The sequence below is a fragment of the Rana temporaria genome, chromosome 10 (genome assembly GCF_905171775.1).
Source record: "Rana temporaria chromosome 10, aRanTem1.1, whole genome shotgun sequence".
NCBI classification, from domain to species: Eukaryota; Metazoa; Chordata; class Amphibia; order Anura; family Ranidae; genus Rana; species Rana temporaria.
The window spans coordinates 11,185,744-11,213,687 of NC_053498.1; the positions used below are offsets into that span (position 1 = coordinate 11,185,744).

General features: G+C 45.8%; 1 protein-coding gene across 1 annotated transcript; it reads right to left on the reverse strand.

The window, feature by feature from the left end:
* Positions 1-27,750, reverse strand: LOC120916309 (phospholipase A2 inhibitor and Ly6/PLAUR domain-containing protein-like). Its single transcript, XM_040327213.1, has 5 exons — positions 27,610-27,750; positions 16,247-16,375; positions 10,484-10,630; positions 6,221-6,358; positions 1-358 (listed from the first exon to the last, which is right to left on the reverse strand). Exons 1-5 carry the CDS (start codon positions 27,665-27,667, stop codon positions 171-173), a joined length of 660 nt encoding a protein of 219 aa, XP_040183147.1. The 5' UTR covers positions 27,668-27,750; the 3' UTR covers positions 1-170.
* Between the last annotated feature and the right edge of the window lie 194 nt (positions 27,751-27,944).

Below are 27,944 nucleotides of genomic sequence, written 5' to 3' on the forward strand. Positions count from 1 at the left end.
TTTTTTTTTGCGCATATTGAACAATTATAACAAAATACTTTTGATAGTATGACTAACATACTAAAAGGCAACAAATAAAAGTCCATTGTTGGGGTTACACACGCTTTAGGGGTTTACATTTTTTTTTTTCTTTTTTCACCACTCTACATTTCTTAGCTCTGTAGGTGGGTCTATCCTATGACTTTGACAAGGAATATGGGAGCAAAAATCAGCAAAGACAGAGTATACTGAAGGCTTGCGCTCCCGCTGGGACAACTGAACTTCATCTCTTGCACTGTGTCTCCGGTTTTAAAGTCCATCTTCTTCATACACAACGCCGGAGTGCCGCAACCGCTCAGAGAAGTGTCAGGAGACGGCTCTGTGGAGTAAATAAAAAACTACATTACTATGAAACATCAGCAGTCACTAAAACGTATAAAAAAAAAAAATATTTGTAACATATTAACCACTTAAGCCCCGGACCTTTAGGCAGCTAAAGGACCCGGCCAGTTTTTGCGTTTCGGCACTGCGTCGCTTTAACAGACAATTGCGCGGTCGTGCGACGTGTTTCCCAAACAAAATTGGCGTCCTTTTTTCCCCCCACAAATAGAGCTTTCTTTTGGTGGTATTTGATCACCTCTGCGGTTTTTATTTTCTGCACTTTAAACAAAAATAGAGCGACATTTTTGAAAAAAAATTCAATATTTTTTACTTTTTGCTGTAATAAATATCCCCCAAAAATATATGAAACATTTTTTTTCCTCAGTTTAGGCCGATACGTATTCTTCTACCTATTTTTGGTAAAAAAAAAAATCGCAATAACCGTTTATCGATTGGTTTGCGCAAAATTTATAGCGTTTACAAAATAGGGGATCGTTTTATTGCATTTTTATTATTTTTTTTTTTTTACTACTAATGGCGGCGATCAGCGATTTTTTTCGCGACTGTGACATTATGGCGGACATATCGGACAATTTTGACACATTTTTGGAACCATTGTCATTTTCACAGCAAAAAATGCATTAAAAATAGTTTACTGTGAAAATGACAATTGCAGTTTGGGAGTTAACCACTAGGGGGCGCTGAAGGGGTTAAGTGTGACCTCATATGTGTTTCTAACTGTAGGGGGGCGAGGCTGGACATGTGACGTCATTGATCGTGTTTCCCTATATTAGGGAACACACGATCAATGACAGCGCCACAGTGAAGAACGCGTGCCCGCTACCCGCGGCTGGGCACTTAAAGAGGACGTACAGGTACGTGCTTGTGTCCAGCCGTGCCATTCTGCCGAAGTATCTGCAGGAGGCGGTCTTTAAGTGGTTAACTTCAATTTGAAAGGTGTTTGGACATTTTCAAGCCTGTAGGTTTCAGTCGAGAAATACCCGCTGTTGGAAGGCAACATGGTTTAACCACTTTAAGACCGGGCCTGTTTTTCAGACTCTGGGCCAGATTCAGATAGGAGATACGCCGTCGTATCTCTAAGGCCGGTCAGTCGTATCTATGCGGCTGATTCATAGAATCAGTTACGCATAGATATGCCTAAGATCCGACAGGTGTAAGTGACTTACACCGTCGGATCTTAGGCTGCAATTCCAGGCTGGCCGCTAGGTGGCGCTTCCGTATCTTTTACGCGTCGGATATGCAAATGAGCATTTACGCCGATTCAGAAACGAACGACCACCCGGCGCTTTTTTTTTACATCGTTTGCGTTCGGCTTTTTCCGGCGGAAAGTTACCCCTAGTGCGGCGTATCCTATGTTAAGTATGGCCGTTGTTCCCGCGCCGAGTTTTGAATTTTTTACGTCGTTTGCGTAAGTCGATTGCGAATACGGCCGGACGTAATTTACGTTAACGTCGAAACCAATGACTTCCTTGCGACGTCATTTGGAGCAATGCATGCTGGGAAAATTTGCGGACGGCGCATGCGCTGTTGGATCGTCACGGTGACGCGCCTGATTTAAATAGTGCACTCCCCCTAGCCACGGAATTTGAATTCCGCCGGAGGATTTACGATATGCCGCTGCAAGTTTTGAGGTAAGTGCTTTCTGAATTAAACACTCGCCTCAAAAACTTGCGGCGGCGGATCGTAAATCAGATAGGTTACGCGGATCTAAAAATCCGCTAACATATCTGAATCCGGCCCTCGGTGTTTACAAGTTAAAAACATGTTTTTTTTTGCTAGAAAATTACTTAGAACCCCCAAACATTAAACATTTTTTTTCTAACACCCTAGAGAATAAAATGGCGGTCATTGAAATACTTTCTGTCACACTGTATTTGCGCAGCGGTCTTACATTCGCACTTTTTTTGGGAAAAAAAATACTTTTTTTAATAAAAAAAATAAGACAACAGTAAAGTTAGCCCAATTTTTTTTTATATTGTGAAAGATAATGTTACGAAGAGTAAATTGATACCCAACATGTCACGCTTCAAAATTGCGCCCGCTCGTGGAATGGTGTCAAACTTTTACCCTTAAAAATCTCCATAGGCGACGTTTAAAATATTCTACAGGTTGCATGTTTTGAGTTACAGAGGAGGTCTAGGGCTAGAATTATTGTCTCGCTCTGATGATCGGGGTGATACCTCACGTGTGTGGTTTGAACACCGTTTTCATATTCGGGCGCTGCTCGCGTATGTGCTCGCTTCTGCGAGTGAGCTCGTTGAGACGGGGAACTTTCAAAAATAAAATAAAAAATCGGGTCACTTTTCCTATTACAAGGATTGTAAACATCCCTTGTAATAGAAAAAAGCATGACAGGTCCTCTTAAATAGGAGATCTGGGGTCAAAAAGACTTCAGATCTCATATTTAGACTAAAATGCAATAAAAAAAAAAAAAAATTGTCATTTGAAAAAATGACAACAAAGAAATGTCCCTTTAGGACGTATGGGCGGAACTGACGTTTTGATGTCGCTTCCGCCCCCGAAAGTGATACGGAGACAGGTGGGGGCCATCTTCCCCTCACTTGTCTCCATACACAGCAAGGGAGAGGACCGGATTGCCTCCGCCGCTACCGACGGCTCCGGTAAGCGGCGGGGGTCACCGGAAAGTGGCGGGAGCCCTCTCCTACCGCCGATAAAAGTGATCTTCTGGGCGTATCCGCCGCAGAGACCACTTTTATCTTGTAGCGGGCCGCCCGCGGAAGAAGAGAATGCCGGGGTAATGGTAGCTAGCTGCTACCATAACAACAGTATTCCTCTTCAAACAGAGGATGTAAAACTGCGTCGGGTGGTCCGGAAGTAGTTAAAGCGGAGGTTCAACCTTAGAGAGCACTTTTTCCCCTTCGCTTCATGCTCGTTTTGTCTAGGGGAATCGGCTATTTGTTTTAAAATATAAGCAGTACTTACCCGTTTACGAGATGCATCTTCTCCGCCACTTCCGGGTATGGGCTGCGGGAATGGGCGTTCCTTCTTGATTGACAGTCTTCCGAGAGGCTTCCGACGGTCGCATCCATCGCGTCACGATTTTCCGAAAGAAGCCGAACGTCGGTGCGCAGGCGCAGTATAGTGCCGCACCGACGTTCGGCTTCTTTCGGCTACGAGTGACGCGATGGATGCGACCGTCGGAAGCCTCTCGGAAGACTGTCAATCAAGAAGGAACGCCCGCTCCCGAAGACCCATACCCGGAAGCGACGGAAGAAGATGCATCTCGAAAACGGTAAGTACTGCTCATATTTTAAAACAAATAGCCGATTCCCCTAGACCAAACGAACAGGAATCTAAGGGGAAAAAAAGGGAAACATTTTTTTTTTTTTATAAATGGGTGAACTCCCGCTTTAATATCATAGTTCTGGAATTTTGCTTCCTGGTTCATACAGGCAGATGACCCCAAGTTGGAATGTAACCAGTTAACATCAAGGCTTTGTAGCATATCAGAATCTGCATCTGGAAGTTAGTAACAACAGCTTGGCTCAAGCCCACCTGGTGTGATATGTGTGATTACAGGCTTCAAAGAGAATTAGGGCTAGCTAAGATGGCCCAGGGCTCAAAAAAGATGATACATGGGCAATGCTGCCCCTAGAGGCCAATATAATATATTACAAGGACTACCTCTTGGTAATATCTATTGGACAGGAGGCAAGTGGGAGTGGTTACGAGTGGGTGTGAATGTTTGAGTAAAAAAGGCACACAAAAAGAGAAATAGTCCCTTTTCCCCTTTTTCCTTTTCCTTCGGATCCTGGTTTTGGCCTGAGCCATAAGGCTCAGGCCCTCTTTTGCCATCTTGAGCCCAGCCGATGAGACTATGTCTAGAGGATTGTGATAAGTATTTTTAATATTCTGCTGTTATATGCTCTGTATATTTTACGTTAATGTTATACTATTTGCATGTCCCTATTTTATTGGGAAATAAATAAGATATTGTTACAAAGCAGATGTGGTTTTTTTTCATAGCTAACCTTATATCATTATACTTATCAGAGTTTTTATAGCTTATAGACTAGCTAACTATGGGGATTAGACTACATATATGCAATAAATAGAGGGAATCAGTAACTACCTTTCCGAAGAATAGTCATATAGGCCCGGATTCACAAAGCACTTACGCCGACGTATCTCGAGATATGCCGCGTAAGTGTAAGTATGCGCCGTCGTATCTATGCGCCGTGCCCATAAACTGAGATACGCCTGAAAATAGGCTTCATCCCACCGACGTAACTTTCCTACGCAGGCGTATCGTGGGCGCATATTTACGCTGGGCGCATTTGCCGCTCCCATAGATTTTCTATGCACACATGCAAATGAGGGAGATACGCCGATTCACGAACGTAGTTGCGCCCGGCGCATAATATACGCGGTTTGCGTAAGTCGTACGTCCGGCGTAAAGTTATTCCCCATATAGGAGGCGCAAGTCATGCAAAGGTATGGACCAGGGAACACAGCCGTCGCATTTTACGTTGTTTACGTAGTACGTGAATAGGGCTAGGCGTAGGTTACGTTCACGTCGTAGGCAGTGATTCGACGTATCTTAGGCAGTTGTTTCGACGTGATTCTGAGCATGCGCACTGGGATGCGTCCACGGGATGGCGCATGCCCCGTACGTTATTCGTAACTTTATGACGCTCAGTCCTTCATTTACATGGGGTCACGCCTCATTAGCATGGCTCACGCCCACTTCCTCTGTGCGCTGCGTCGGCGTATCGTATATTCGATACGCTATGCCGGCATAAATATGCGCCAGTGTCTGTGAATCCGGGCAATAGTTTGTAATATTGCATCATTACTTCACCTGCCATTAAGGTCTTTGTTTAGGCTCTTAAAGCGGAATTCAATTTTGATTAAAAACATACAAGAGGATCATCCAAACCCCACCTCTAATTGAGTGGGAAGAAAAGGGAACAGCTTAGCGAATTACCTTTGCGACGCTTTAATATTGTAAAAGGATTAAAAATATACTCACAAACGAGCGATAAAATTAAACAAATTGTATAAAATCCACAGTTTTTCACATCCAGCGAGATCTGATGGCCCAGTAACAGATGTGGGATGTAGAGCCCAAAGAAATCTGATTTGTTTGAACGCGTCAGTTCAATATTAAAGTGTCGCAAAGGTAATACGCTAGGCTGGCACACCCTCTGTTCCCTTTTCTTTCTAGAGTTTCTAGTTACTAGAGTTACTAGTAATGGCGGCGATCTGCGATTTTTATCATGACTGCGACATTATGGCGGACACATGGGACACTTTTGACGCTATTTTGGGACCATTCACATTTATACAGCGATCAGTGTTATAAAAATGCACTGTTACTGTATAAATGTGACTGTCAGGGAAGGGGTTAACCACTAGGGGGCGAGGAAAGGGTTAAGTGTGTCCTAGGGAGTGATTCTAACTGTGTGGGGGCTGGGCTTACTGTGACACGACACTGATCACTGCTCCCGGTTTTCAGGGAGCAGACGATCAGTGTCCTGTCACTAGGCAGAACAGGGAGATGCCTTGTTTACACAGGCATCCCCCCGTTTTGCAGCTCCGTGACACGATTGCGGGACACTGGCGTACATCGAGTCAGCAGGTCTCGTGGGCATGGTCACCGAGCTTGCGGCAGGGGCACGTGCCGCAAGGGACGTACCTGTACGCCCATTTGCCTGTCCGTGCCATTTTGCCGACGTAAACGAGCGTGCGCTGGTCGGCAAGTAGTTAAGTAGTGATTTAGAGCTGCATTAATGTGTGCCTTTTCTATCTTCAGCTATACATTTTCTTTGTTTAGTCCCAATCATAATAAAGAAAGAAAATGTGTACAAAGCCATACTTGCTGTAATAGTTAATGCGACACATTGCTTCTCATCCCCAGTGCAGTCTCTGCGGGTGCTGGAAGTACATGGTGTGTCCCCAGAACCTCGACATTCCATACAGGAGACCCCGTTCTTCTCTGTTTTAGTCTGTGGCACTAGGAATGGAGAAGAGATAAAATTCAGTATACAATTTTTAGTGTAATCTAAGCACAGTTTTACAGTATAGGGGAGGTGACCTAAGGAACCAAAAAGCCCCCCCCCCCCAGCTGCTGTGATTGCACCCCAAGCTTCAGGCGATACCTCCCACCTCTGCACATGTCCTAGGGAAAGGACACATTCACGGGATTATTCTACTTCATCAATGTACTCTTAGGGGTGGGACACGTTACGGCGATCCCTTCCCTTCATCAGTGAACTTCTAGGGACAGGACACGTTATGGGGATTCCTCTTCTTCATCAGTGTACTCCTATTGACATGACAAAGGGCTAGATTCAGCAACGATTTACGCCGGCGTATCCATAGATACGCCGCGTAAATTCAAAGCTGTGCCGGCGTATCTTCTTTCTGTATTCAGAAAGCTAGATACGCCGACATTAGCCTAAGATACGACTGGCATAAGTCTCTTACGCCGTCGCACCTCAGGGTGCATTCTCACGCTGGCCGCTAGGTGGCGCTTCCGTTGTTTTCGGCGTAGAGTATGCAAATTACCTAGTTACGCCGATTCACAAACGTACGTGCGCCCGGCGGTAGTTTTTTTACGTCGTTTGCGTAAGGCTTTTTCGGCGTAAAGTTGCTCCTGCTATTAGGTGGCGCAGCCAATGTTAAGTATGGACGTCGTTCCCGCTTCGAAATTTGAATTTTTTGCGTCGTTTGCGTAAGTCGTTCGCGAATAGGGCTGGACGTAATTTACGTTCAAGTCGAAACCAATGACGTCCTTGCGACGTCATTTGAAGCAATGCACAGTGGGAGATGTACACGGACGGCGCATGCGCCGTTCGTAAAACACGTCAATCACGTCAGGTCATCACATATTAGCATAAAACACGCCCCCCCTTCCACATTTGAATTACGCGGGCTTACGCCGGCCCCATGTACGCTACGCCGCCGCAACTTACGGAGCAAGTGCTTTGTGAATACTGCACTTGCTCCTGTAAGTTGCGGCGGCGTAGCATAAATACGATACGCTGCGCCGCCGTAAGAAGGGGCGCAGCTACCTGAATCTAGCCCAAAATCTAGGGTTCATCCACCTTCACCAAAGAAGAAAAGAGGGGGGAAAAGGAGATGCGTGTGAGCCCCCGATTGGAAATCGATCTCACTCTGTGAGTGGGTTTCCTTTCCAGACCCCCTAAATAGCAAGGTCATACACATGAGCAGATTCAGCCCTCTGCGGGGACAGACGGATCTCTTCTATCACCGGAATCTCCATACTGTGTTCCAATCTCCGTGGCACTCGGTGAGAGAGGGAAGCTGGCACTCCAATCTGGGGATGTCACTCTTAGACCAACAGGCCGTGAGTGTAAAAAGACAGGGAGCTCCGATAGTGTAGTATAATCAGTAAAAAAACCTTTATTGCTTTAAAATGTAGCCCAGGAAGATGTCGCATATGACGAAACATGTAGGGCGGTGCCACGACGTGCTGACGCCATTACGCCCCACGTGACCCTGCTACACGGGCATTCATATTTATTTTGTATTTTAAGCTTGCTGGCTATTTTTTAAAGCAATTAAGACTTTTTTTTACTGATTATACTACACTATCGGGGTTCCCTGTTTTTTTTACACTCACGGCCTGTTGGTCTAAGAGTGACATCCCCAGATTGAGTTCCAGCTTCCCTCTCCCACCGAGTGACACGGAGATTGGGACACAGTACGGAGATTCCGGTGATAGAAGAGATCCATCTGTCCCTTTCATCAGTCTGCTGCTAGGGGCAGGACACATTACAGGGATTCCTCCCCTTCATCAATGTATTCCTAAGGCCCCATACACACGATAGAATCCATCCGCAGATAAATCCCAGCAAATGGGTTTCAGCGGATAGATTCTATGGTGTGTACACTCCGGCGGATCTGTTTCCGCGGAGAAATCTCCTCTGGGATGGATTCCAGCAGATCGGATATTTGCTGTGCTGCACAACATATCCATCTGCTGAAATCCATTCCAACGGATGGATCCGCTCGTCTGTACAGACTTACCGGATCCATCCGTCCAAAGGGATTCCCCGCACGCGTCGTAATGATTTGACGCATGCGTGGAATTCCTTTTATGACAGCGTCGCGCCCGTCGCCGCGTCATAATAGCGGCGACGGCGCGACACGTCATCGCCAGAGGATTTCAGCGCGGATTTCAATGCGATGGTGTGTACACGCCATCGCATAGAAATCTTCTGAAATCCTCGAGAGGATTTATCCGCGGATACGGTCCGCTGGACCGTATCTGCGGATAAATCCTCTCGTGTGTATGGGGCCTAAGAGTGAGACACATTACAATGATTCCTCCCCTTCTCCAGTCTGCTCCCAGGGGCAGGACATGTTATGGGGATTCCTCCTGTTCATCAATGTACTCCTAGGGACAGGATGCATTCTGGGGATTCCTCCCCTTCACTGATGTACTTCTAGTGACAAGACGCGTTTCGGGGGAATCTTCTTCTTCACCAATAAACTCGTAGGGGTGGGACACGTTATGGAGATTCCTCTCCTTCATCAATTTGCACTGCAGACTAGACTGTTGCTTTGAATGTTTCCATCTATGGAAGCTGATGTTTTTCTATAACTAGCCAGGGCTGTCTTAATGAGAGGGCACACCTGGGCACTGCCCAGGGGCCCCAGCTGCATGAGGGGTCCCTGCACTTTCCCCAAAGCAGCTGGTTCTTGAGCCCACGCTGCCCCGAAATTGGGGGCCCCATGATGGCACTGAAAGTGATAGATACACAGGGGGGGCAATCTGCCTCCTACCTACTTGATGTCTGTTTACCTGCACTGCCATCTTTGTAGGGGCCCCAGAGCATTACTTTGCCCAGGGGCCCATGATGCTATTAAGATGGCCCTGTAACTAGCCACAGGAATTAATTTTTAAATGGTGTATACCAGATAAGCTCTGCATTCTTTCATCTATGTGAGTTGAGATGGCCGAACGACCCTGAACGCGAACCCTATTAAAGTCTGAGAGAGCCGTACAGGAAAAATCAAAAGTGCCCATTTTGAAGAGTTGTTGGGAAGAGTCCCTTGGCTTTTGTTGAGGGCATGTGGCCTGGTATGGTTCAGAAGGAGGGGGGGGGCACTGGCTCGTCCCATCTCCCTTTTCTGACCTGCCAGGTTGCGTGCTCAGATAAGGGTCTGGTATGGAATTTGGGGGGGGGGGGACACCACGCCTTTTTTGGGCATGGGGTAACACTTAAAATCCATACCCATGGGTCTGGTATGGACTGGGGGGGGGGACCCCACGCTGTTTTTTTCTTAAATTTTTTTAATGGCTGGGTGCCGGCAATTGCAACCGTGAGTCATTATAAATGTGATTTGACTTAGTCATTTTGCTGCAGCATGTTCTATACATGCTACAGATGTGTCGCTTTACAGGCAGACTAAAGGAAGTTTTCATTGCTACAAAATATCCTCTTTTGGCGGAATTTTTAAGGCAATGAAACACATTTTATATATATATATACATTATTTTATTATTATATCTTAAAATTTTTTTTTTTTAAATTACATAAGCTTAAAAAATATCTTTTTCACATAATCATACATTAAAGCGGGATTCCACCCGCAAATAATTTTTTTTAAAAGTCAGTAGCTACTAACAGTGTAGCTGCTGACTTTTTAATAAGGACACTTACCTGTCCTACTTGCCCGTGCTGATGGCCCCCCGGATGCCGATCCCACGATCGATGCAGGTCCCGCGCCGCCATTCACATGGCTTACGGCTTCACTGCCCATTTCCTACTGCGCATGCGCGAGTCTCGCGCCGACTTGTGAATGGGCAGCTGCTCTCTGAGAACACACACAGTTCCCAGAAAGCAGCTAGGAGAAGATGAAGAAGAAGACGGACCGCGGCTACGGAAGAGGCAGATAACTTCCGCATAGCAACAGGTATTTCGGGTGAGTATACATTTATTTATTTTTTTTTCACAATTTTTTTTCAATTTTTTTTATGATTCTTGGGCAAATGTTTTTTTCCTGGGTGGAACTCCACTTTAAGGTCCTACAGGCAATCTCAAATGGTTTCTATGAAAATGCTTATAACTTTTCAGATTAAATTCAACTACAGGGATGTAATACTTACACGCAGGCATGGGAGGAACGCAGTTACTGGTAGAGCAGCAGGAACTGCTTATTTTTATTACTCCATCAGAATAGGTAAAACTTTCCTTCTGAGAACACATTGATTTTTCCCCACAAGATCTCTTGTACTGCTTCACTTCCTGCCCACCTGTCAAAAGAGAGAGAAAACAAGACGTGACAAAGGGGTACGTGGCATCTTAGTAGGGTTGCCACCTTTTCTTCAAAGCCAACCCCGAACACTTTAGCCGCGCACAGCAATTTTTTTTAAGGGCGAAGGCTGCGGACTATTGTGTAAAGGAGAACTCTGATGTAAAGGTGTTTCTGCTCACCAAAGCTCCAGCTTACTTTAGAGTTCCCAGCATTCCCCCTTAAATCAGGGTTCCCAAAGCCCCCCTTACATCAGAGTCCACAGGGCACCCCTTACATCTGAGTTCCCCTTACCTTAGTACTCACAGACATTGCTCACCCAACCGAGGATGGAGGCTCAGGCATCGACACCTTTAATCCACAATGTATCTGCCGGCTGCTAAGCTTCAAATTTCTAGCCCGCCCATCCCTTTCCTGAGGCACAGAACACAGGGATTGGAGTGTTGGTGGTACTTGGCGGTTGTGGTACTCAGTTACTTGGGGAACTGCAGTCCATTCTGAATATTGTGTCTGGGTTTTTAGGCGGTCTGAAACCCGGACACACGATTCAAAAACCGGACTGTCCGGGTCAATCCTGGACAGGTGGCAACCCTACATCTTAAGCCTCATACACACGATCGGACTTCAAACAAACTTTTCCGTGGATTTTTGTCCTAAGGGAGTTGACCGGGCACACCCAAAGCATACACTTTTCTGCAAACTTTCCCAAAATGTTCCCAACATCACGTGGTTTTTCTGCTCTTTACCGCCACCCACCCCATATATATATAAATATATATATATGTTTTATTATTATTATTAAAGGGCACAGAGGTGCCCAGGGCCCCATGTGGCAACCCCCCTTTTTTTTTATAAATGATTATTTTTTTTATTTTTGTTTATATATATATATATATTTTTTATTATTAAAAGGCCCAGAGGTCCCCAGGGCCCCGCATGGCAACCCCCCCCCCCCCTTTTTTTATGTATGTTTTATAAATATTTTTTTTTTATATATTTATTTTTTATTAAAGGGCCCAGAGGTTTCTTCTTTCTTTTTATTAAAGGGCCCAGATGTCCCCAGGGCTACCCCCCTTTTTTTTTATAATTTATTTTATATATATATTTTTCTTTATTTCTTCTTTTTTTTGTAAAGGCCCCCCCCCCCCCCCCCCCCCCCGCTTCTCAATTTCTGCTTCAGGGGGCCCATGCCTGAAGCTGTGTAAGGGGCCCCAAAATTCCTGATGGCGGCCCTGGCAGTGCCAGTCAAAGGTCCATCAGGTATTCTGCACCTTCTGAAGAAGCAGGCCATTTCCTAAGGTCGAGCTTTTGGCGACTTTGAAAGCCTGCCATCCATTTCTTTATTATTAACCTTTAAAGGGACACCAAAGGTTCCAGTTTAAAAAAAAAAAAACGAACGAACATGTTATACTTACCTCCACTGTGCAGCTCGTTTTGTACAGAGTGGCCTGGATCCTCGTCTTCTGGGGTCCCAGGCCAGCTGTCTAGGCTTCTCCCCACAAGAGCTAACCCCCTTCATGGGAAGCTCTCTCCCAAGGGGGTTAGCTTGCAGGCGCGCTCCCGTGATACAGCCGTAGGCCATACCTGCCGACTGTATCACTCGGCCCCGTCAGGCTGTGTCATTGATCTGATTGACAGCAGCAGGAGCCAATGACTGCGCTGCTATCAACCAATGAATAAACCGAGAAGCCACGGCTGTGGGACTTTCAAGGGGTCAGGTAAGTAAACAGGGGGGCTGAAATTAGTTTTTACTTCTTTTGTTTTGTTAAAAAATGCATTTGTCCGAAAATCCGAATGAATTAGGGTAGAATCTGTCATTGAAGGCTGATGGCGTCCGTCGAATGTTCTAAGAAGATTCGAGGAAGTAGCTAAACTGTACAACGCCGCGATCGTACATTTCCGGGTGAATGCTCCGCCCACAAGCTATAGTAGAATTCTAATGTCGTATGACACTAGTAATAATTATATTTATAAATTATTATTACTAGTCAACCAACATTAGAATTCTTTTATAGCTTATGGGTGGAGCATTTGACCGGAAATGTAAGATCGTGGTGATCGTATGTTTTTAGCTGCTTCGTCGAATCTTCATGTCTCTATAATGTCGAATCTTTTCTCTCTATCTAGAACAGTGGTCTCAAAGTACCGGCCCACGGGCCATTTGCGGCCCGCGGACCAGTTATAAATGGCCCGCAGGCAGGGTGGAAGTGAGGGGAGCAAAAAAAAAAAAAAAAACATTTTTTTTTTTTTTTTTTTAGCTGGTGCCATCTGGTGGTGAGCCGTTGGTATTACAAGTTAAACATTACAAGTTAAACAGCAATTCTAATGTCATTTTCCACTATTTTCACTGCCATATTCTTCCCTCTAATTAGAACCCCCAAACATTATATATATTTTTTATCCTAACACCCTAGAGAATAAAATAGCGATCGTTGCAATACTTTCTGTTATGCCGTATTTGCGCAGCGGTCTTACAAGCGCACTTTTTTGGGAAAAAATTACACTTTTTTTAATTAAAAAATAAGACAACAGTAAAGTTATCCCCATTTTTTTTAATATTATGAAAGATAATGTTACGCCGAGTAAATTCATACCCAACATGTCACGCTTCAAAATTGTGTCCGCTTGTGGAATGCCGACAAACTTTTTTACCCTTTAAAATCTTCATAGGCGACGTTTAAAAAAAATCTACAGGTTGCATGTTTTAAGTTACAGAGGAGCTAGAATTATTGCTCTCACTCTACCAATCGCGGCGATACCTCACATGTGTGGTTTGAACACCGTTTACATATGCGGGCGCTGCTCACGTATGTGTTCGCTTCTGCGCACAAGCTCGTCGGGACGGGGTGCGTTTTCTGGCTCCTAACTTTTTTAGCTGGCTCCTAGATTCCAAGCAAATTTGTCAAACCCTGACTTACACCAGTGCTGGTGGTAATAATGCGCTCGCTGACACCAGTGCTGGGGGTTAATAATGTGTTCGCTGACACCAGTACTGTTGTTTTTGAAGTTTGAAAGTTTGCATGCGGCCCCCCATGGCATATGAAAACGTGTCTTGTGGCCCTCAGGTAATTTGAGTTTGAGACCCCTGATCTAGAATAATCTCAAACTAATAGAGTTAAGGTTAGACACATTCGACCGCAGGTTCGATAGACACAGATCACTATTGTCACCGTCATGTCAAATCTCCTATTTGTATCGAACTGTTGTCGCAACAAAACGAAAATAAAGCATTTTTTATGTCGGATCTTTCGGATTTCGGATTCTGCGCATTCGTTTTTGTTTGCTAAAACGAAAATGCGAAAATCCCTGAAATTCGGACGGAAATGAATTTAGGTGAAAACTAATGCACATGTCTACACATTACAGGGATCCCTCTCCTTCATCAGTGTACTCCTAGGGACAGGCAGGTCACATTACAGGGATCCCTTTCCTTTATCAGTATACTCCTAGGGGCAGGACACATTACAGGGATCCCTCTCCTTTATCAGTGTACTCCTAGGGGCAGGACACATTACAGGGATCCCTCTCCTTTATCAGTGTACTCCTAGGGGCAGGACACATTACAGGGATCCCTCTCCTTTATCAGTGTACTCCTAGGGGCAGGACACATTACAGGGATCCCTCTCCTTTATCAGTGTACTCCTAGGGGCAGGACACATTACAGGGATCCCTCTCCTTTATCAGTGTACTCCTAGGGGCAGGACACATTACAGGGATCCCTCTCCTTTATCAGTGTACTCCTAGGGGCAGGACACATTACAGGGATCCCTCTCCTTTATCAGTGTACTCCTAGGGGCAGGACACATTACAGGGATCCCTCTCCTTTATCAGTGTACTCCTAGGGGAAGGACACATTACAGGGATCCCTCTCCTTCATCAGTGTACTCCTAGGGGCAGGACACATTACATGGATCCCTCTCCTTCATCAGTGTACTCCTAGGGGCAGGACACATTACAGGGAATCTTACACCCCCTCCTAGTGCATTTCAAAACCAGACATGTCTTACCAATCATTAGATGTGGTGGCTGCATTAGTTGTCTTTTCTTTCCTTTTTCCCCCCTCTGTTTTCACCTGGTGATCTGGCCAGTAACACACGAGCGCCCCCCACTCTGAATGAATGAACTCAGGAGGCACAGCAAACAGCGGCATTGTCAGCCTGGGGTGGAGGCTGACATTAAATGTACTAGCAGATTTGAATACAATAACAAATTGAAGCTGAACTCCAGCTCACACTTTATAATCAGCTACAGCAGTTTTTTTCCTTTGGGATAAAGATTTTACATGAATAAACAACACCTGATGATTATAATCACCCCTGCAAGTTTTAAATGGTTGGTTCCATCCATGTAAACTAATAAATTCTGCTGGAGAGCTTGTGCTTGTGAGAAACAACAGACTTCCTGGCTGGATTACCAGACGAAAATAGAAGGAAAAAAAAACGAAAAAAGAAGACTAATGCAGCCACAGCTATGACTAAGCGCTGATACCCCAGTGCAAAACGCGTCAGTTGGCCACCCCACTGTCTGCTGTGACTTGTAGTGCTGTTTCCATTTTTTACAATTAAAAGCAACTTTTTAAGAATTTCGTGGAAGTGCGGCTGTCCAGTCTTTTCTCCGGTCTTCACTAATGCAGCCACCACATGTAAAAATCGACAAGCTGCAATATAGTAAATGTTTGCTTTTGGGTTTAATCTAGGGTGACCACATTTCAAAACTACCATTCAGGGACACCTTCCCTTCCCAAAAATCAGCTTGTGTTGTAACGAATCACAGCACAGTGATTGGACACAAGAGGCGGGATTTATGATTTCTCCAATCACAAGCAGGGGGCGGGATTGTGCTCCTCCAGGCATTCCCGGCCAGGACAAGTACTGTCAGTGAGTAAAGCGGTGATGTGGCGGCCATTTTTGGGGGAATCAGATTGGCCCGGGGGGGGGGGCTGTGTCAGTTTCATTCCGGGACACTGTATTGTCCTGGAATGAATGTGCCTGGGACAGACCTGCAAAATGCTAGTTTAATCAGTGACAGCCAGTCCACAAAGGGCGCTGCCCCCCGAGCATGCGGGGCTGCCCCTCCCCCCAGCTTGCACCATCTGTGTGGTAATGCAATGTGCGGAGCGCCGGACCAATACGTTTCTACCAGGTCCGTCATCCCCTCACAGGCACATGACCACACCCTGAGACCCCAATTGGCCAGTTTTAAATTGTCCTTGGGGCGCAAAGCACTGCGCCCCGAGCACTCCCATGCCAGCGAATCAACGTCGGCTTCCCGGGTCATTCAGAACGCGGAAATAAGACTGGGTGAAGACAGAAGCTGCGGCTTCGGACAGTCCAGGGGAGCTCCGCAGTATGGTGAGTGTGGACCTGAAAGGGGGCCACATGCCCCCCCCCCAAAAAAAATCCTCCAGCACCAGCCGCCACTGAGTTTAATATTGCTTTAAGGGACCACAACCCATACAAGGGGGACACATACCTCCCATCCAGGACCCATCCCCAGCGTCCTGCATACAACACGTGTTCTTGAACTTTGCAATCAAAATCACATTAAAAGTGGTTGGATAATTGCAGCACTGAAAATGAATAAATTTTTATTAAAGCATTTTTTTCCCCCCACTTACCTTCAATAGTAGACATAGTAGACTTCAAAACTGCCATACAGAATTCAGATTCTGGAGGGCATGTGGCCGGGCTTCCTTTACAGGTTTTCTCATCTTCTCCTTCACACTCAGTGCAGATTAAGGAAAATCCTGTAAAATAAAAGAGAAATAATGGATGACGATATGAGCAGCTATGACTCTCTACTGAGCTGATATGAAGCATGGAGCCTACATACCATTTTCTTTTGGTTAGAGCGCCTTGTTTTAAAGGTCAACTCCTAACTCCCCTCACCAAAAAAAATAAATAAAATACTCAAACATACTGTACATAGCTTAACCGCTTGCCGACCGCTCCCGTCGCTCCCGCCGCTCCCTGGTGCCCTCCGCCGCATACCGGAGCAGTCCTCTCTGTTGTTTTGTATGGAGACGATTGAGGGGAAGATGGCCCCCATCCGCCTCCATATCACTGCAGGGCGGAAGCGACGTCAAAACTTTACTTCCGCCCATAGGTCTTAAAGCAGGGGTGGGGAACCTGTGGCCCGAGGGCCGCTTGCGGCCTGCGTAATCATTCCATCCGCCCCCCCCCCCGTGCCGCTGAGTGTGTGTCTGCGGAGCTGTCAGAAGGAGCCGATGTTTACCTTGTAGTTCCGGCTCCTTCTGACTAGGGGTGCAACGGATCGTCACCGATCCGTGATCCGAATGGGTCACCCCGTTTGGATCGGCACACCCCGCGATCCGCGGAGCACTCCGGAGCCTCGGCCTAGGAAGGTCCCCGACTTCGGCCTAGCTCCAGAGCGGCGGCCATCTTGGTACACCCGGCAGCGGCCCTCCTCTCTGTTCACACCCACAGAAGAGGAGGAGACCGCGCTCGAGGGAAACACACGCCACTGTCTGAGGTCTGTACTACTGTGGGGGTTACTGTCTGAGGTCTGCACTACTGTGGGGGTTACTGTCTGAGGTCTGCACTACTGTGGGGGTTACTGTCTGAGGTCTGCACTATTGTGGGGGTTACTGTCTGAGGTCTGCACTACTGTGGGGGTTACTGTCTGAGGTCTGCACTACTGTGGGGGTTACTGTCTGAGGTCTGCACTATTGGGGGGGGTTACTGTCTGAGGTCTGTACTACTGTGGGGGTTACTGTCTGAGGTCTGCACTATTGTGGGGGTTACTGTCTGAGGTCTGCACTATTGTGGGGGTTACTGTCTGAGGTCTGCACTACTGTGGGGGTTACTGTCTGAGGTCTGCACTACTGTGGGGGTTACTGTCTGAGGTCTGCACTATTGGGGGGGGTTACTGTCTGAGGTCTGTACTACTGTGGGGGTTACTGTCTGAGGTCTGCACTACTGTGGGGGTTACTGTCTGAGGTCTGCACTATTGGGGGGGGTTACTGTCTGAGGTCTGCACTACTGTGGGGGTTACTGTCTGAGGTCTGCACTACTGTGGGGGTTACTGTCTGAGGTCTGCACTATTGGGGGGGGGGGGGTTACTGTCTGAGGTCTGCACTACTGGGGGGGTTACTGTCTGAGGTCTGCACTACTATGGGGGTTACTGTCTGAGGTCTGCACTACTGTGGGGGTTACTGTCTGAGGTCTGCACTACTGTGGGGGTTACTGTCTGAGGTCTGCACTATTGGGGGTGTTACTGTCTGAGGTCTGCACTACTGTGGGGGTTACTGTCTGAGGTCTGCACTACTGGGGGGGTTACTGTCTGAGGTCTGCACTACTGGGGGGGTTACTGTCTGAGGTCTGCACTACTGTGGGGGTTACTGTCTGAGGTCTGCACTACTGTGGGGGTTACTGTCTGAGGTCTGCACTACTGTGGGGGTTACTGTCTGAGGTCTGCACTATTGGGGGTGTTACTGTCTGAGGTCTGCACTACTGTGGGGGTTACTGTCTGAGGTCTGCACTACTGGGGGGGTTACTGTCTGAGGTCTGCACTATTGGGGGGGGTTACTGTCTGAGGTCTGCACTACTGTGGGGGTTACTGTCTGAGGTCTGCACTATTGGGGGTGTTACTGTCTGAGGTCTGCACTACTGTGGGGGTTACTGTCTGAGGTCTGCACTACTGGGGGGGGTTACTGTCTGAGGTCTGCACTATTGTGGGGGTTACTGTCTGAGGTCTGCACTACTGTGGGGGTTACTGTCTGAGGTCTGCACTATTGGGGGTGTTACTGTCTGAGGTCTGCACTACTGTGGGGGTTACTGTCTGAGGTCTGCACTACTGGGGGGGTTACTGTCTGAGGTCTGCACTACTGTGGGGGTTACTGTCTGAGGTCTGCACTACTGGGGGGGTTACTGTCTGAGGTCTGCACTACTGTGGGGGTTACTGTCTGAGGTCTGCACTACTGGGGGGGTTACTGTCTGAGGTCTGCACTACTGTGGGGGTTACTGTCTGAGGTCTTTTTTACATGTCCATTGTGTTTCCTTTGTTCTTTATTTGTAAAAATGGAGTATATAAATAAAGATTATACAAAAAAAATGTTTGACCAAATATAACAGGCTAATTTTTAAGTTGATCATTTTGTACGGCCCCCGAATGATGTTACAAAAATCCAAATGGCCCTTGGCAGAAAAAAGGTTCCCCACCCCTGTCTTAAAGGGACATTACAAATGGCCAGTTTCACGTACGGCGGCTTAAAGATGTGCGGGCGTAGCGTATGTAATTTACGTTACGCCGCCGCAAGTTAGAGAGGCAAGTGCTGTATTCACAAAGCACTTGCGTTCTAAGTTACGCCGGCGTAGCGTAAATGTGACGGCGTAAGCGCGCCTAATTCAAGTTGTGAAGAGGTGGGCGTGTTTTATGCAAATAAAGCATGACCCCACGTAAATGACGTTTTGAACGAACGGCGCATGCGCCGTCCGCGGTCGTATCCCGGTGCGCATGCTCCAAATCACGTCGCAAATAGTCAATGCTTTCGACGTGAACGCAACCCACGCCCAGCCCTATTCTGAATCGACTTACGCAAACGACGTGAAATTCAACGGCAGTTCCGACGTCCATACTTAACATTGGCTGCGCCATCTTTTTGGTGGTTTATCTTTACGCCTGAAAACGCCTTACGTAAACGGCATATCTTTACTGCGACGGGCGAGCGTACGTTCGTGAATAGGCGTATCTCGCTGATTTACATACTCTAGGCGTAAAACAGCGTACACGCCCCTATCGGCCAGTGTAAATAGACAGCTAAGATACGTCGCGTTGGAAGACTTACGCAGCTCGTATCTTAGCAACATTTAAGCGTATCTCAGTTTGAGCATACGCTTAAATGTAGGACGGCGCAAAATTCAGAGTTACGCCGGCGTATCTACTGATACGCCGGCGTAACTATACCTGAATCTGGCTAATAATCTTTTTTTTTTAAATGTATTGCATTTTAGTCCAAATATGAGATGTGAACCACACATGAGGAATCGCCGCAATCGGTAGAGCGAGACAATAATTCTAGCCCTAGACCTCCTCTGTAACTCAAAACATGCAACTTGTAGAATTTTTTTAAACGTTGCCTATGGAGATTTTTAAGGGTAAAAGTTTGTCGCCATTCCACGAGCGGGCGCAACTTTGAAGCGTGACATGTTGGGTATCAATTTACTTGGCGTAACATTATCTTTCACAATATAAAAAAAAATTTGGCTAACTTTACTGATGTCTTATTTTTTATTTCAAAAAAGTGATTTTTTTCTCCAAAAAAAGTGCGCTTTTAAGACCGCTGCGCTAATACGGTGCGACTAAAAGTATTGCAAAGACCGACATTTTATCCTCTAGGGTGTTAGAAAAAAAATATATAATTTTTGTGGGTTCTAAGTAATTTTCTAGCAAAAAAAATATGGGCCTAATCCTCAAAAGAGATACGACGGAGTAACTGCTGTTACTCCGTCGTATCCCTGGTCCTAACTATGGAACTGATCCACAGAATCAGTTTCCCATAGTTAGGGAGAAGATCCGACATGTGTAATTGAATTACACTGTCGGATCTTAGGACGCAGTACCGCAGCCGCCGCTGGGGGCATTTCGCGTCGAAATGCCGCCTCGGGTATGCAAATTAGGACTTACGGAGATCCACAAAGCTTTTCAGCTTCGTTTTTTCTCCATAAGTTTTATTTTTCAAACGCAAAATTAGGGCTGCTTTTACAAGGTGTAAACTGTTTACACCTTGTAAAAACAGACCTTTCTTGCTAGCGACGCGATTTTTTTTTAATTTTAATTATTTTTTTTGGCGCCGTATCATTTTTTTTACCCGACGCAACTTTATTGTCCCGTCGCAATCCACAAAGCCCGACGTAACGTAATTTCGCGATATGCACGTCGGGAAAATGACGTCACGAGCATGCGCAGTACGGCCGGCGCGGGAGCGCGCCTCATTTAAATGGGAATCGCCCCCTGGAGAAGAGGAACGCCTTGCGCCGGCCGGATTTAAGTTACACCGCTCAAAATTTCTAGGTAAGTGCTTTGTGGATCGGGCACTTAGGTAGAAATTTTGCGGCGGTGTAACTTAAATGGGAAAAATTACGTTGCGCCGCTTCTTTGTGGATTACCCCCTATGTTTTTAACTTGTAAACACCAAATCTCAGAAAGAGGCTCGGTCCTTAAGTTGTTAACTTGTAAACACCAATAGCTAGATTCAGGTAGGGGCACGCAACTTTAAGGCGGCGTAGCTTATCGTATTTACGCTACGCCGCCTTAAGTCAGAGAGGCAAGTACTTGGCTCCTAACTTACGGCGGCGTAGCGCAAATGCGGCCGGCGTAAGCGCGCCTAATTCAAATGAGGATGGGGGGGCGTGTTTTATGTTAATTACTCGTGACCCGACGTGATTGAAGTTTTTTTCGAATGCCGCATGCGCCGTCCGTGTACATATCCCAGTGTGCATTGCTCCAAAGTACGCTGCAAGGACGTATTGGTTTCGACGTGAACATAAATCACGTCCAGCCCCGTTCACGGACGACTTACGCAAACGACGTAAAATTTTCAAATTTTGACGCGGGAACGACGGCCATACTTAACATTGACTACGCCTCCTAGGGGCAGCTTTATCTTTAGGCGGCGTATCTCTTACGGAAACGGCGTATCTTTACTACGATGGGCGCACGTACGTTCGTGAATCGGCGTAACTAGTCATTTACATATTCTACGCCAAACTCAACGAAAGCGCCACCTAGCGGCCAGCCTAAAAATGACACTTTAAGATACGACGGCGTAGGAGACTTACGCCGCTCGTACCTTAGCCTAATTTAAGCGTATCTGGTTTCCAGAATACGCTTAAATTAACGCCGGCGTAGATTCAGAGTTACGACGTCGTATCTACTGATACGCCGGCGTAACTCACTCTGAATCTGCCTACAAATCTCAGAAAGAGGCTCTGGGCTTACGTGGTTAAAAGGTATATACATTTACTTCTTTTTTTTTTTTTTGTATCTGCAGTTGAACTTTAAGGGCCAGATTCACAAAGAGATATCTCCTGATACGCCGTCGTATCTCTGAGTTCTGCCGGTCGTATCTATGCGACTGATTCAGAGAATTCGTTACGCATAGATATTCCTAAGATCCGCCAGGTGTAAGTGTCTTACACCGTCGGATCTTAGGCTGCAATTCCAGGCCGGCCGCTAGGTGGCGTTTCGTTTTTTTTTACGCAACAAATATGCAAATGAGGATTTCCGCCGATTCAGAAACGAACGACCGCCCGGTGCATTTTTTTTACATCGTTTGCGTTCGGCTTTTTCCGGCGTATAGTTACCCCTGGGTCTATGAGGCGCAGCCAATGTCAAGTATGGCCGTCGTTCCCGCGTCGAATTTTGAAATTTTACGTCGTTTGCGTACGTCGATTCAGAAAACAGCTGGACGTAAGTTACGCTCACGACGAAACCAATGACCTCCTTGCAACGTCATTTGGAGCAATGCACGCCAGGATTTTTTTGGGACGGCGCATGCGCAGTTCGTTCGGCACGGGGACGCGCTTCATTTAAATAAAACACGCCCCCTACCCGCCGGATTTGAATTTCCGCCGGGTGATTTACGCTACGCCGCCGCAACTTTACAGGCAAGTGCTTTGTGAATAAAGCACTTGCCTGAAAAACTTGCGGCGGTGTAACGTAAATCAAATACGTTACGCCCGCCCAAAAATACGCCCATATACGTGAATCTGGCCCTAAGAGTCTTGGTTACGCCAAACTGGGGGGGGTGTTTGCGTGTCCCCGTAGGCCGTAATCTCAGCTCTGTATCCATCTTAGTTTATACTGTATACTAAGGCATTTCTTTTTCCACTCTCGATCGTTTTTTGGCAGCGCTCCGGACGGTCTTCTCCTCGCTACATTCCCATACAAGTGTTACTAATTTAGTCTCATTCCTAGCAGGAGGACGAATTTTCATGCTAAGACAGGGAGGTTTTTTTTTTTTTCTTACAGGGAAGAGGACGCTGAAGTATCACAGACCGTAACGTGTAATTAATTGAGAATCGACTCGTTCTCAAGTCAGACTTTCCGTCAGTGTATGGGGGAGGGGAGGTCAGATTCTCTGCACCGCCAAGAGTGAAATGCTGAGCAAACTAAACGACGTTCTTTTATTCAAATAAGGAATGGAAAGTTTCTGACTCACCAACCACCGGATAGAGCGACATTTTATTTCAAGAAGAAAGTTCCCCAATTGTTACTAACATCAAAGAAGAAATCTGGCTGTACTATACCAGATTTCACCAATTTATCTGTATACAGGACAGGGCCATCTTAATTCAAGGGCACTCCTGGGCACGGCCCGGGGGCCTCAGGTACATGGGGGGGGGGCCCCACAATAATCTTGCATTACATCATGCTTGCCAACTGTCCCGGATTTGCTGGGACAGTAACGCTTTTTACTGAACTGTCCCGATATGGTCGTGTCCCAGGAAGCGTCCCAGAACCTATACTGTGCCCTCCTGACCCCCCTATACTGTGCCCTCCTGACCCCCCTATACTGTGCCCTCCTGACCCCCCTATACTGTACCCTCCTGATCCCAGTGTTGTGCCCTCCTGACCCACCTGTACTGTGCCCTCCTGATCGAAGTGTTGTGCCCTCCTGACCCCCATATACTGTGCCCTCCTAATCCCAGTGTTGTGCCCTCCTAACCCCCTATACTGTGCACTCCTGATCCCAGTGTTTTGCCCTCCTAACCCCCTATATTGTGCCCTCCTGACCCCCCTATACTGTGCCCACCTAATCCCAGTGTTGTGCCCTCTTGACCTACCTGTACTGTGCCCTCCTGATCCCAGTGTTGTGCCCTCTTGACCCCCCTGTACGGTGCCCTCCTGATCGCAGTGTTGTGCCCTCTTGACCCCCCTGTACGGTGCCCTCCTGATCACAGTGTTGTGCCCTCCTGACCCCCCTATATTGTGCCCTCCTGATCCCAGTGTTGTGCCCTCCTGACCCCCCTGTACTGTGCCCTCTTAATCCCAGTGTTGTGGCCTCCTGACCCCCCTATACTGTGCCCTCCTGATCCCAGTGTTGTGCCCTCCTGACCCCCCTGTACTGTGCCCTCCTGATCCCAGTGTTGTGTCCTCCTGACTCCCCTATATTGGCCCTCCTGATCGCAGTGTTGTGCCCTCCTGACCCCCCTATATTGTGCCCTCATGATCCCAGTGTGGTCCCCTTTTAACCCGCTATACTGTGCCCTCCTGATCCCAGTGCTGTTTCCTCCTGACCCCCCTATACTGTGCCCTCCTGATCGCAGTGTTGTGCCCTCCTGATCCCCCTATACTGTGCTCTCCTGATCGCAGTGTTGTGCCCTCCTGACCCCCCTGAACTGTGTCCTCCTGATCCCAGTGTTGTGCCCTCCTAACCCCCCCGTACTGTGCCCTTTGTGTTGACTAGTCTTTGATTTATGGAATGTTTTCATTTTGCAAAATTTATTTTATTGAAAGTACTAATGCATTGATGTTTAATTCTATCAACTATTTATACTTTATTTCTTGAAAGGAGGTGTGTAAATTGGGGCAAGCTGGTAGGGGCCCCAGCGCATAACTTTGCCCAGGGGCCCATGATGCTATTTGGACGGCACTGCCCCTGGAAGATGAAAATCAGTGAAGTAGACACCGCTACTACACCGCTACTACAGTGATCTCCACTTGCTTCTGGGTCCTGTGCTAACCCAGATAGCAGGCAATTTAGCTGCAAGTTTGAAAATGACTCACTGAGCTATTTCTAGACTTGCCAGGCTTCATAAATGTGTTGCACAATTGCAGCAAGTCTGCATTGCATGACTCCAGATCAAATTTCTTTGCAAACAATCTGCAAGTTCTGGTTCAGTTATGTTGTGCAATAGTCATCCCACCACAGGGGGGCACTGTGGCTAAAAACTCATGCTGTAGACTTGCAGAGCTCTTGCTGTAGACTCACCACTAAGGATGAGCTCCGGCGTGTTCGCATTGAACACGCGCGGAGCCCGCCAGGAAGTCGGCACCCGCGCAGCGCTAATCACAGCCAGGGAGACATTGTCCCGATGCTCGGCTGCAGAGATCGGGAAATGTCTCCCTGGCTGTGATTAGCGCAGCGCGGGTGCCGACTTCCTGGCGGGCTCCGCACGTGTTCAATGCGAACACGCCGGAGCTCATCCTTACTCACCACCAGGAGCGGTCCATCCATTAAGAGCGCATGGGCGCCGCCCCCTCTGTCACGCCATCCCCTATATGACAAATGGATAGATACATGCATTGCATAAACCCCTAAATAAAAAAATGTACTATCCCAATTATAAAAAAAATTAAATAATTTGAATGAAAAAAAAAAAAAAAAAAGCAAAATATAAAATAAATAGAACACTAAGGGGTTCACTAAGGCCGCGTACACACAGTCGTTCCAAACCGATGAGAATGGTCCGACGGGCCATTTCCATCGGTTCACCGCTGAAGTGGCCTGATGGTCTGATGTGTGTACACACCATCGTTCCAAAAACCGATCGGGTCAGAACGCGGTGACGTCAAACACACGACATGCTGAATAAAACAAAGTTCAATGCTTCCAAGCATGCGTCGACTTGATTCTGAGCATGCGCGGGTTTTGAACCGATGCTTTCTGTACTAACCATCGGTTTGGACTGATCGGGCAGCGGGCCATCGGCTCGATTTTAAAGCATGTTTTAAAATTTTGGACCGAAGGACAACAGACCGATGGGCTATACACACCGTCGGTTTGGACCGATGAAACTGAACCTCGGTCCATTCTCAACGGTTTTGTCCGACTGTGTGTACGGGGCCTAAGGCCCCATACACACCATAGAATCTATCCGCAGATAAATCCCATCAAATGGGTTTCTGCGGATAGATCCTATGGTGTGTACACTCCGTCGGATATCTATCCGCAGATAAATCTCCCCTGGAATGGATTTCCAGCAGATAAATATTTGTCGACATGCACAGAATATCTATCTGCTGGAATCCATTCCAACGGATGGATCCGCTCGTCTGTACAGACTTACCGGATCCATCCGTCCAAAGGGATTCCCCGCACGCGCCGTAATGAATAGACGCATGCGTGGAATTCCTTATATGACAGTGTCGCGCCCGTCGCCGCGTCATAATAGCGGCGACGGCGCGACACGTCATCGGCAGAGGATTTCAGCGCGGATTTCAATGCGATGGTGTGTACACGCCATCGCATTGAAATCCTCTGAAATCTTAGAGAGGATTTATCCGCGGATACGGTCCGCTGAACCGTATCTGCGGATAAATTCTATCGTGTGTATGGGGCCTAAGGGGTTCACTAAGGGGTTCAAGATTGACACACCTTTTACGTATTTTTTCAATACAATTTAATTAGAAAATATGTAACACATTTATAAATAAACCCCTAAATAAAAAAATTAAACTGTCCCAATTATAAAAAAAAAATTAAATAAATAAATAATAATAAATAAAAAAAAAGCAAAATTTAAAATAAGTAGAACACTAAGGGGTTCACTAAGGGGTTCAAGATTGACACACCTTTCACGTATTTTTTTCAATAAAATGTAATTAGAAAATGTGTAACACATGTATAAATAAACCCCTAAATAAAAAAATAAACTGTCCCAATTATAAAAAAAATTAAATAAATAAATAATAATAAAGAAAATTAAAAAAAGCAAAATATAAAATAAGTAGAACACTAAGGGGTTCAAGATTGACACACCTTTCACATATTTTTTTCAATAAAATTTAATTCGAAAATGTGTAACACATTTATAAATAAACCCCTAAATAAAAAAATAAACTGTCCCAATTATAAAAAAAAAATGAAATAAATAAATAATAAAAAAAAAAATTCAAAAAGCAAAATATAAAATAAGTAGAACACTAATGGGTTCACTAAGGGGTTCAAGATTGACACACCTTTCACGTATTTTCATTCGTATAAAATTTAATTAGAAAATGTGTAACACATTTATAAATAAACCCCTAAATAAAAAAATAAACTGTCCCAATTATAAAAAAAATTTAAATAAATAAATAATATTTTTTTTCCCCAAAAAGCAAAATATAAAATAAGTACAACACTAAGGGGTTCAAGATTGACACACCTTTCACGTATTTTTTTCAATAAGATTTAATTAGCAAATGAGTAACACATTTATAAATAAACCCCTAAATAAAAAAATAAACTGTCCCAATTATATATAAAAAAAAAAAAAAGCAAAATATAAAATAAGCAGAACACAAAGGGGTTCAAGATTGACACACCTTTCACATTGTTTCAATAAAATGTAATTAAAAAATGTGTAACACATTTATAAATAAACCCCTAAATAAAAAAATGTACTATCCCAATTATATAAAAAAAAAAAAAGCAAAATATAAAATAAGCAGAACACAAAGGGGTTCAAGATTGACACACCTTTCACATTGTTTCAATAAAATGTAATTAAAAAATGTGTAACACATTTATAAATAAACCCCTAAATAAAAAAATGTACTATCCCAATTATAAAAAAATAATAATAAAAAATGTAAAAACACAAAATAAAAAATAAATAAAATTATTATTTTTTTCTTCAAATAAATGTAACCTAAGCAGCTCAAAAAAAAGACATGTTAAACATTTATGAATAAACCTCTAAAAAAAAAAATAGACTACCGCGAATTCAAAAACAAATCGCTCAATTTGAAAAACATATATATAAATTGTTCTTTTTTTTCCCCTTTCAAGTAAATTTAGCTAAAGCAGTTCAAGAAAAGAAACTCAAAATTATTTGCCTTGTGCCTACAAGCGAACGGCAGAATAAAATAGTATCAGGAATAAGGGAATACAATGCGTGGGTTAAGATGCCTTTTGTCTTCGCTCATCTTCTCGAAACGCAGAACGACTTCGCTGGAAAAGCTTGGCAGAGCGACAGGTCGCCGCAAACTTCTCCGAAACACAATACAATAAGTTACAGTAAAGTTTCTTACCGGCGACCACCAAGGTGGAGAGGATGCAGGAGAAGAGAAGAACGGCGGAGCTCCCCATGATTGCAGAAGAGGATGAAGAGAAGATGCTGGACTCGTTGGCTCTCCTTTAATTAACTTCAGGGCGTTGGCTTCTCGGAGTGATGCAGCCGGGGAGGGAGGGCTCAAGGGGCAGCAGAGAGCCAAATGCTTACCGTGGCCTCAAAAATGATTTTTCCAAGTTAGTGTAGCTGGTATATTTCTGGAGAAAAGATGGGTGGGGGGTGTTTTCTGAGAGTGGAATTAACATCAGATATATGTTGTGGTATTAGGTGCATGCATGATATGTAATGAGTAAA

What these genes read in the sequence shown, in the direction of transcription:
- LOC120916309 (XM_040327213.1), bottom strand. Translation starts at nt 27,667, where the DNA reads ATGGGGAGCTCCGCCGTTCTTCTCTTCTCCTGCATCCTCTCCACCTTG. An exon ending in CTCCACCTTGGTGGTCGCCG is followed by an intron (nt 16,376 to 27,609) that starts GTAAGAAACTTT and finishes TTTATTTTACAG; the next exon opens with GATTTTCCTTAATCTGCACT. An exon ending in CGTTCCTCCCATGCCTGCGT is followed by an intron (nt 6,359 to 10,483) that starts GTAAGTATTACA and finishes CTCCATTCCTAG; the next exon opens with TGCCACAGACTAAAACAGAG.